Raw genomic sequence first — 12,090 nt, 5'->3', positions numbered from 1 at the left:
CTTGCCACCTGCTGCATTCTGAACTTTCTTTATCTCTTTAGCTGTTTCCCCCTCATCTTGCCACCTGCTGCATCCTGAACTTTCTTGACCTCTTTAGCTGTTTTTCCCCTCATCTTGCCAAGTGCTGCATTCTGAACTTTCTTGATCTCTTTAGCTGCTTTTCCCCTCATCTTGCCACCTGCTGCATTCTGAACTTTCTTGACCTCTTTAGCTGCTTTTCCCCTCATCTTGCCACCTGCTGCATTCTGAACTTTCTTCATCTCTTTAGCTGCTTACAAAAACTGAAGCACATCAAACGAATGCAAAACAACTTCCATATTCCTGACTCGGTACAGACATATTCCTGACCACGTGGTACAGACATTTCCTGACTCGGTACAGACATTTCCTGACCACGTGGTACAGACATTTCCTGACTCGGTACAGACATTTCCTGATGTAGAATAAATGTGGATTAAACCTCGTTTTATACATAGGTAAACCTCTCAGTTGTAAACCAGGTTTAATCCACCATTTTCTACATCAGAAAATGCATTTACCAAGTAAGGAATATGCCAGTTGTTTTCTATTCCTTTGATATGTTTAGGCTTTTGATTTTCTATTTGGTTAGGGACTTTCCTTTTAGAATTTTCCTCGGAGTTCGTCATTTTTGTAATTTTATTTTTTTATATCACAGTCGCATAGCATCCTATAACAGAGAACCAATGCTATCTTTTTGTTTTTGGGATCTACAAGTACCCGACCACGTCAACTCTGTGTAGTATATCTGTTTATATCCTTCTGATGAGCGAAGCCTTTTTCAACTGATTTTTGTAGTTTGTTCTTATGTTGTACTGTTACACTACTGGTCCAGGCAGGCAAGGGGAGGGTTGGGATCCCGCTAACATGTTTAACCCTTCAACATTCTGTATGTATGAGCCTGTCCCAAGCTAGGAGCCTGTCATTCAGTGGTGTTGTTTTTTGTTGTGTTTCATGTTTGTTATCCGTTATTTTTTTTGTATATAAATTAGGCCGTTATAGTTTTCTCGTTTGAATCGTATTATAATTGTCATTTTTGGGCCTTTCACAGCTAACTATGCAGTATGGGCTTTGCCCATTGTTGAAAGCCGTACGGTGACCTATTTTTCTGTGTCATTTGGTCTCTTGTGGAGAGTTATCTCATTGGCAATCATACCACAGTTTACTTTTTTATACGCTGTTTAAAGGCTTGTTTTATTGGCTATCAATAAATTTTATGTTGTATCATAGTGCTTGACCTACCTTCAATCTTGAAGTTAGTCCCATTCATAAAAATAGATTATACTACTGTTTTAGAAAAGGGAGAAGGTTTGGTACCATTAAAACTTTTAATCCCGCTGCAATTGTTTGCGCCTGTCCTAAGACAGGAATCTGATGATCATTGGTTGTCGTTTATGTTGGTTCCGATGATAATTGCTTCTCGTTTCTCGTTTTTTATATGGGCGTTTTCCAATAAAAACGTGTTTTTTTTTTGTCCCAGCCACTTTTAAAAAATGTGTTTGATCTTTACAAGTATTGTTTTGTGCAGTCAGTACATTGAATTAGATTTGACATTTTTAGCAAAGAACAGGCTATTTTAGAGGGCTTAATAAGATATTGATTCCTGAATGGTTCAAAATAACTAAAATGGCATGTCCCTAGACCTCCTGTTCAATATTCACACTCTAAAATATTGTAAAAAAGGTAGATATAAATGTTATTTTCACTTAATATAAGTTCTTTAATTATTCAAAAGTATGTTTAGAACCAACATATTTTAATAAACAGCTTTTAACAAATGTGTTTTAATTTTAGAAGGTGTGTCCCTGACATTCCTGACAAAATGTCCACTACGAAACAAAGTCATTAAATTTTGCTAATAAACAGTTTTATAAAATCAATGTTTGCAAGAGATAGTAACATTAGGGTCTTACATAAGAAGTGATGCTTTTGTAACGTTAGTTAAATTGTTGGCAAAAAAAATTGAGCACATCAAACGAACCAGAGTGATACCGTATTTTCTCTTTAGTATCTGGTTTTAAAATTATGCTTAGTGTGTGCTTTGGTGAATAGAATCATTCTTGTTACTATCGCAATATAGGGGATTGTCGGGGGAAAATAACACATGTGAATATGCCCACTACGAAACGGTCATCTACGAAACAAGTATAGAACAAAAACGTTTCGTAGTGGACACTACCATGCAGTCGTTTTTTACTCTTTTTTCAATTATATTCGTGCAAAAAAATAACAAGGGTTAGTATCATGCAATTTTCAGTATGTTTTTATCAACAAAGAATATGGTTGATGTCAACTAAGAAACTTTTTGTCCACTCCGAACAACTTGTCAAATACAAAACTTAATGATAATAGAGATAAGACGATGTGGTATGAGTGCCAATGAGACAACTCTCCATCGAAGTCATAATTTGTAAAAGTAAACCATTAGAGGTCAAAGTACGCGTCTGGCGTATATACTAAATTTAGTCCTGGTATCTATGATGAGTTAATTTTCAACTAGTTATTGTGTATCGGTCTGTTTTTTCTGAAACTTTAAGCAATAGTTCAACTATATTTGGTGTATGAAATGATTGTTATATGGATATGTCTGTCTTGCAGGTATCAGATGGCGTTCATCTTATTTCATGGTTCATTGGTCAATATCATGGTTTATTGGTCAATTTCGTAAATTTTACGGACGCCATCACGAGTTGGTTGACCATTATGGAATAACCGTTTCACAGATGATATCGGATATGTTCCTTATGTCGTAACTACAATACCCTTCCCTTTTCACGAATGTTACCTGCCGAATTAGACTATTTACCGGATTTGTAATAACATGTAAGCAACACGACGCGGTTGTCACAGGTGGAGCAGGATCTGCTTACCCTTCAGGAGCACATGATATCACCTCCAGTTTTTGGTGGGGTTCGTGTTGCTTAGTCTTTAGTTTTCTGTGTTGTGTCTTCTGTACTATTATTTGTCTGTTTTTTATTTTTTCATTATTAGTCATGGCGTTGTCAGTTTATTTTCAATCTATGAGTTTGACTCTCCGTCTGTTATCTTTCGTCCCTCTTTTTCAATGTTCATTTTTCCTGAATTAAAATTGAGAATGGAAATGGGGAATGTGCCAAAGAGACAACAACCCGACCATAGAAAAAAACAACAGCAGAAGGTCACCAACAGGTCTTCAATGTAGCGAGAAATTCCGGCACCCGGAGGCGTCCTTCAACTGGCCCCTAAACAAATATATACTAGTTCAGTGATAATGAACGCCATACTAATTTCCAAATTGTACACAAGAAACTAAAATTAAAATAATACAAGACTAACAAAGGCCAGAGGCTCCTGACTTGGGACAGGCGCAAAAATGCGGCGGGGTTAAACATGTTTGTGAGATCTCAACCCTCCTCCTATACCTCTAGCCAATGTAGAAAAGTAAACGCATAACAATACGCACATTAAAATTCAGTTCAAGAGAAGTCCGAGTCTGATGTCCACGGCCGACACTCGGCTAACCGAGAGACTGGTCGGTTAATCTATATTGAGTATGCGGCTATATCGGCGGTTGGTCTGTTAACCGGGTGTTATCGAGAAAATCATTGAAAGTTCAGCATGTTTCATTGTATAACTTTCTAAATATACTTTCATCATAAAAAGTATTCATGTCTAACAAAACAATTCAATGTACTGAATTCAGTGGTGTAATTATTATTTTTCTAGCTTCGATGTACGATCTATAAAATGAAAAGGCGGGTTACTCATCAATAAATTTATACACATTTTACACACATAAAATGTACACAAAATGACACATAGGTTAAATTTACTTGCATTTAATATTTTGAACTTCGAAAAAAGAAAGGCATTATGTTTGCTAACAATGTGATATATTGTATGAAAAATCTACACAAAAATCTGTATTTTGGTGACATAAATCAATCTTTATTTATAAATCCTGGTCTGTTAATGGGTCGGATGTATAAAACCCGGTCTGTTAATTGGTCTGTTAAGAGTTATGAATGGCAATAAAGTATAATTTTATTGCTATATGGGGTGTTATCGGATCAATTGAGTAGGCTCAAGACGAGCAGCTAAAATATACGAAAACAACACATGAGCAATGAAACATAACAGATACGGAAACAACACATGGAATTTAAAATTGATAGAAATGGTTTCAAAAAGTGTAATATTAAAGTAATATTAATTTCATCCAAAAATGATCGCATATATCATGTTGATTCTGTTTAATTGTCATGAATGACACACATTTGTAATCTACATTGGTAACCAGTATATAAATCAGAGATACACGTTGTAATGTAACTAAACATCAGTAAGTAAAATATATTGGGATGACAAAATATGAAAAATAAAGAAAGAATAATGAGTAAGATAAATAAAATGTAGAAAAAAATGACATAACAATTTAAAGAATACAGAAATAAACAATACCCCTAATCCGGACCCTCATGGTATACACGAGAATCTGGGTGAAAACGCAGAATATAGAATAATATATAAGGACAGTAGAGAGTGATGCATGGCTAAAAACGAGAGAAAAATAATACTTGTTTAAGAATACACACATGAAACACCGATGGCTGTTGAAACAGTAACGGATTGCAATGTACTTATATTGGTGACAAATTTTAGAAGTTTATATGCGGACAACTATGGTGGCAGGTTAATGCCATTCTGCGTTTTAGCGCTTTAGCGTTTTCGCCTTAAATATTCTATATGGAGAAAACGCGAAATTGCGAAGTCGAAAATGCGAAAACACGAAACCGATTTCTCGTTTTCGACTTCGCGTTTTCGCCTTCGCGATTTCGCGTTTTCGCCCTATAGAATATGAAAGTCGAAATCGCGAAAACGCGAAATGGACTTCAACGACCACCATAGACAACTTATGTAGAAAGGAACTAAACGGAATAAAATGAATTGAAACTTAAAATAACCAAATGTAGCTGCACTCGCTCCTTTCCGTTTACTTCTTTATAGTGATTTGTAAACATATGATTAAGTAATAGAAGAAAAGAACCAATTGGATGATGCTGACGAATTAGGGTTTAACGTCCAGTGACAAATATCATGTTCATATGTGAACGAGAACACGTTATATGTACCCTGCGTTGTATTAGAAAGACACTTTCAGTCGGAATTGAGAACGTGCTATACTTCGAACAGACACAAAAATTAAGGCTGATTGAAAACGTCAATAAAAATTTCATGCATATTCCAGAGGCCAATCCATATCACGCTATATTGAAGTGACACACACCTCAATAAAATGCAAAGAAAGTCAAAATAAAAATGCTCTTTCTAGGATACTGTGGCACCGTATTGTCATTTTTGTTTACTCAGGAACATCTCATTCTTAAATTTTTCAAGGGGAAAATATAAAGGTAGCAAAATTATTGTCGTGGCTAAATAACTCTTAACTGACACAATTTCAATTGTCCAACCCATTAACAGACTTTATTCCCATAATTTTCACTAAAACGTGGTATTATTCAAGTTATTTTACAATTATGAAATATTTACTAATGTCAATTTATTTTTTAGAACCACAGTACTATTTTTTGTCCTTTAAATGATATCTAAATTTGTTTGTTTCGCCTTTTATTAAAAAAATTGCTATGCGTATAAGCATAAATAATACATACTTGCGCGACGCCTTTTAGTTTTACTGAAAACTGCGCAGACTAAGAAATGTTTTTACAAGTGCAAAATGTTCTATGATAGATATCATTTTGTCAGACACTTTTCTTTTTTTGATTTGGTTCTTATAACATGCCAAAAATCTGTATATTTAATAGAGCTTAACATTAAATTAAGCGTTTTACTCTTAACAGACGTATAACCAACCCGATTAACAGACCAATCGCCCATATAGCCGCATACTCAATATAGATTAACCGACCAATCTCTCGGTTAGCCGAGTGTCGGCCGTGATGTCAGAAGATGTAACCAAAGAACATAAACAAAATGACAATAATACATACATAACAACAGACTACTAGCAGTTAACTGACATGCCAGCTCCATACTCTTTTTCTAGGATACTACAATCGATATGATTTTAAGATGTACATGTTTGTCTGGCAGTGTTAATATGACAATGACTACATTTTCATGGTTAATATAGAAGTCTGTTTCTCTTTATATCATAAACAATAGGTCATCTATATTCTATGTATTGAATGATTGCATACAAGGTGTACATGTATTTCCGACTTGGTTTATCTGACCTTCACCGCAATTACTTGAATCATAAATGTCAATGTAAAACTTGTAGTTAACTTTATACTCAAGCCATAAAAACATAAAATCAATGGTCAGTATAATAGTAGGCCAGACATTTCAAAGTGTGCTCTCTTGTTTTTCAAAATTGTAAGTTTTCTTTGATGTATATTAAATACTTGTAAACCGGCAGTGTAAGCGTACATGATTTTATTTAATATTATTGTAAGAGATATTTAACTACTGCAACAAATACAGTTACACCTAGAATAAAAGTTCAAAATTTTCAATTAAAAAAAAGTTCAAGGGTGATTAATGATGGCTGTTCAAACACAAGTTATTCAAAATAGATGTATCTAGATATCAAGACAATACCAATCAAAACCAAGGAGTAAACAAAGACTCACGAAACCAAAGGACATTTACATCAGCAGTTATGAATAAGAAAAAAGAAACAACACGAACTCCACTAAAAACCGGGAGTGAAATCAGGTGCACCGGAAAGGTAAGCATTTCCTGCACCGTATACGGCAACCGTCGTGTTATTTCTTTGTTTAGTATCATGATATTCTAAGCTCATTAAGACTGAAGGTTCTGCTTATCGAGGATAAACCTATAATCGAAACGAGCGTCATCGCGGAAATCATCAAGAGTGCGTTTGATATAGCAGTAAATAACAACTGCTGTTGTTCCTAAACAAATATTACCCGATTACAGACAGAGGAATGCATGTCTACTTTAGATTCTGCTTCTAGTATGGTCACATATTTTCCTAACTCGGAAATAATAGTTTTAACCAAATCCACATCAAGAACCAGAAACACAGTACTCTTCAACTGACTTCGATCAAGTCCTGCCAAAATGTCTAGCATATTAGCTGTAAGACTGAAAACTCTGATGTAATGTTGGACTTCTTCAACTATTATTCCTATGTTAGCGTGCAAGGTCATGGTGGCGACACCTGCTGCCGACAGTTTTTACGCCTCCTCAAAGTATTGTAGTTTACATCAATTACATATTCTGTAAGTGTTGGTAAAGAATGTCTTAAGTAATGATTCAAATTTTGTAGGTGGTAAGCAATTTTCGACATGACATAAAAGCTGTGACCAGTCTCCTTTGTCTTTTCTTCTGCTTGATATAAGGAAAATTGCATCAGAATACATCAGATGTTTATCACGTGATATTTGTTCGGTAATTTGTTCTCTAATTACTGGAATGACTTCTTCCTCTCTTTTACCGTCATCTTCCGCATTTCTCAAATCTTCATCAATTTTTGACCTCATTAAACAGAATGACTTTTTCAATTCTACTAATTTACAGACCAGGAAATAGTCATCTTCACTTATAACTTTGTCAAAAAATATGAAGAAGTAATCATACCGCTCTAATTCCATTTCCTCAGCATATGTTGCTTTTGGAAATTCCATTGTCCCAACTCCTGGTAAGTCGTAGAATACTATGCGCTTATTCTGTGGATTTAGGTACGCTGTTGGTTTTTTTGTAGTGTTTCCGCTTCCAGATTTAGCAAATCCAATATCTCCTGGGTTAACATTGTTCATTTTATTAATAAATGTCGATTTTCCTGTAGCAGTCCTACCAGTTATGGCAAATGCCACTTTCTCTTTTTTACATTGACTTATGTGTTCTTGGAGATATTTAGACACTGCGGATGGTCCTTGCTTTTCTGCAATCACTCGTAATTCCGCATATTCATCATCTTTTGTCAGTTCTTTCGACTCAGCTTTCCCCATTTCTGAAACATGAATATGAATATTTCAGAAATTCTAACAGATGAATCTTATTTAAGAGAGGGGCAAAAGAAACCAGTGATTTAACAGTGAAAACTCATAAATAAAAAAAAAAAAAAAAACTGACAACACCATGGCCAAAAATGAAAAAGACAAACAGACACATAATAGTATACAAGAAACAAAATAGAAAATTTAAGACTGCGCAACAAGAACCCCACCAAAACCTGGAGGTGATCTCAGGTGCTCCGGAAGGGTGAGCAGATCCTGCTCCACATGTGACACCCTTTATGTTGCTCATGTATAACAAATCTGGTAAATAGTCTAATTCGGTTGGCCGAATTCATCTAAAGGGAATGGGATTGTAGTAACGACGTAAGTAAAGATATGAGGCATATAGACTTAATCTGTGCCTGTCCCAAATCAGGAGCCTGTAATTCAGTGGTTGTCGTTTGTTTTTGTGTTTTTCGTTAATTTTTTTATACAAATAAGGCCGTTAGTTTTCTCTTTTGAATTGTTTTACATTGTTATGTCGGGGCTTTTTATAGCTGCTTACGCGGTATGGGCTTTGCTCATAGTTGATGGCCGTACGGTGACCTATAGTTGTTAATGTTTGTGTCATTTTGGTCTCTTGTGGATAGTTGTCTCATTGGTAATCATACCACATCTTCTTTTTTTTTTAATATTAACTGTATATGTTGTATCTTTTATGTCTAGTTCGATGGGATAGATGCCTTCAACATAGTAACCAAATTGTGAATTATTTAGTGAGAGAACATCATCTATTTAGCGGAAAGCAAAATTAAAGGATATTACTAACTTCTTATTTTTTCCTGTATGCAGTCAGCCTCATAATAATAAAGAAACAAGTCTGCAAGAACAGGGACACGATTGGTTCCTATTGGAATGCCGACAGTCTGTTGACAAACACGTCCTCCAAACGTAACAAATATTTTGTCAATAAAAAAATCGAGCATCTTGATAATGTCAGTTCCAGAGAATGTTTTGTTTGAATCAGTGTGATACTTTACATATCAGGATTTATCCCTCCTTTAGACAATATACTTGTATCTACGTTGGCCATTAATTTTTATGAAACAGAGCAATACCAACTCTTTCAATTGGTCTTTTAGTTTGGAATGGGGAATACTTGCGCAAAGCGTAGAAAAGTCAAATGTTTTAATACTATTGCAAGATAAAAGAGTCTTAGATTGTATGTACTCTAAAAGATCTTTCGAATTTTTTAGTATCCACATCCGATTCACGTCACTTCTAGCATATGCAGTTTCACACTACTTTGAAGCCCGGCTTTGATTGCTGATAAAACAGATGCTAATAATTTAGAAAGAGGTTTTGTGAAGCACTTTGAAAACAAAGCAATATGGTGTTAGTAAGGACACTTATGTAGTTTAGGTATCCAATACAGTGATAGAAGATTTTACCCTTAATCAATCGCTGATTATCGGTCTTAATTTGAAGAAACTTTCAGTTTGAAAATCGAGATCTCATTTAGGCAGCAACCATTTGATTTTCGGGGGGGGGGGGGGGATTTTTTTTCTGGACAATCTATTTTTTTGGTGACAAGTCTAAAACAATTTTTTTCTTTCAATTTTAGCATTACATATAGTGGAAGCTGAGGGTGAATCAAACAATATTTTTTTATTCAGGGTACAAAAACTGAAAACAAAAAAATCCATAGCCCCTCCCCCCCCGAAAATCAAATGATTGCTGCCTTAAGAAAACAACAATTCCTAGTTAGTAGATAAAGTTGACATTTGTTTTAATCTGAATACCTACGTTATGTTAAAATCAGAAGTGGCAGACAACTTTTGATGACCACTGACGGATCCAGAAATTTTCATAAGTGGGGGCCCACTGACTGCCTTAGAGGGGGCCCGCTCCAGTCACGTTTCAGTGATTCCCTATATAAGCAATCAAATTTTCTTTCCCGAAAAGGGAGGGCCAGGGACACATTAACACATTCCACATTTCCATTCTCAATTTTATTAACAGAGACATAATAACCCGGATGTGAGCAATTTTAAGTCAACGTAACAAACGAAAGTAAAATCCATACCGTTTAAATAAACCATAATAGTCCCAGACATGGCAAATAAAGGCACAAGAAGTATACTGCTGTTCAATGGTCAACAATCGATAAAGAGAAAAAAATCCGGGTCACTAATTCAAATCGAGGGAAAGACAACATTATAATAGTTAAAAGTAAAATAACAAAATACTGAACTCCGAGGAAATTCAAAACGGAAAGTTCGTAATCAAATGGCAAAATCAAATGGTAAACTACATAAAATGAATGAACAACAAATGTCATATTCCTGACTTTAACCTGGTTTTATCGCGCTTAACCTCTCACTTGTAGGACAGTCGCATCAAATTCCGTAAAATTTATAACGATGTGTGAACAAAACAGACATAATCAGTAAAAATGTGAAAATAAGGATACAGCCATCATCTCCGTTTCACAATCTCGATCAGAACAAAAACAAACAAATATATAACAATCAAGCAAAATTTTTTTTTAACAACAACATGCAACGGAACATCAGAAACAATGAACTGCAACAAAACAAACGCAAACATAAATAATAGAAAAACAAAGTAATTAGTTATCAAAGGTACCAGGATTATAAAGTAAATGAGTTATCCATCCAAAGTAATTAGTTATCAAAGGTACCAGGATTATAAAGTAAATGAGTTATCCATCCAAAGTAATTAGTTATCAAAGGTACCAGGATTATAAAGTAAATGAGTTATCCATCCAAAGTAATTAGTTATCAAAGGTACCAGGATTATAAAGTAAATGAGTTATCCATCCAAAGTAATTAGTTATCAAAGGTACCAGGATTATAAAGTAAATGAGGTATCCATCCAAAGTAATTAGTTATCAAAGGTACCAGGATTATAAAGTAAATGAGTTATCCATCCAAAGTAATTAGTTATCAAAGGTACCAGGATTATAAAGTAAATGAGTTATCCATCCAAAGTAATTAGTTATCAAAGGTACCAGGATTATAAAGTAAATGAGTTATCCATCCAAAGTAATTAGTTATCAAAGGTACCAGGATTATAAAGTAAATGAGTTATCCATCCAACGTAATTAGTTATCAAAGGTACCAGGATTATAAAGTAAATGATTTATCCATCCAACGTAATTAGTTATCAAAGGTACCAGGATTATAAAGTAAATGAGGTATCCATTCATGACACAAAATCAGTACATGCACAGTACAATAAACTCATCATAGATACCAGGACTCAATTTTGTATATACGCAGACGAGCGTTTCGTCTACAAAAGACTCATCAGTGACGCTCGAATCCAAAAAAGTTAAAAAGACCAAATAAAGTACGAAGTTGAAGAGCATAGAGGACCAAAATTCCTAAAAGTTTTGCCAAATCCATCTAAGGTATTCTATGCCTGAGGTAGAAAAGCCTTAGTATTTTAAAAATTCTAAATTTTGTAAACAGTTAATTTATAAATAACACGCAAAAAGCAAAGGAAACGCGCTTTAATTGCTGTTCATCATCCCAAAGTAACAGTAAGTCCTTCAACACGAAGAAAAAAAAACCTCATTAAAATCAGTTAAAAATGACTTGATTTATCAAATAAAGATGAGGAGATGCAGTATGATTGTCATTGAGACAACTTATCACAAAATTTCTAAGCAAGAAAGGTAGTAAGCAATTAAAGGACGTCGTACGTCATTCTATAACGACGAAACCAATTTCATAAAGTCGGCTTTGAAAGGCCCTGACATAAAAAGATTAAACAGGAAAACAGGAAAACTAACGGCCTAATTATTAAAAAAATAATTTACCCATGGCCTTCAACAATGAGGCAAACATATAGTACAGTCATAACGTTTTACAGTAAACAACAATTACATTGCCCGATAAAACAACATGACAAACATGTTATTGTAAATTAGAATGACAATAGATGACAGGACTGTTATTGCAGCAACTACATCAACTCAAAACTAACATGGTGTGATTTAATAAGCATACATGTTTGACAACATTCAAAACTTAACTTAATATAAATTTAGTACAACATTCGGTTTATCTAAACACTT

The 12,090-nt window shown here is 34.5% G+C and overlaps 1 protein-coding gene across 1 annotated transcript; it reads right to left on the bottom strand.

Annotated features, from left to right (window-relative positions):
* Nucleotides 1-7,253: 7,253 nt before the first annotated feature.
* LOC139494659 (T-cell-specific guanine nucleotide triphosphate-binding protein 2-like) lies at nt 7,254-7,997 on the bottom strand. The gene has a single exon (XM_071282821.1). It carries the CDS (start codon nt 7,995-7,997, stop codon nt 7,254-7,256), a length of 744 nt encoding a protein of 247 aa, XP_071138922.1.
* Between the last annotated feature and the right edge of the window lie 4,093 nt (nt 7,998-12,090).

The sequence above is a fragment of the Mytilus edulis genome, chromosome 11 (genome assembly GCF_963676685.1).
Source record: "Mytilus edulis chromosome 11, xbMytEdul2.2, whole genome shotgun sequence".
NCBI lineage: Eukaryota > Metazoa > Mollusca > Bivalvia > Mytilida > Mytilidae > Mytilus > Mytilus edulis.
This window is presented reverse-complemented; position numbering and strand designations above follow the sequence as displayed.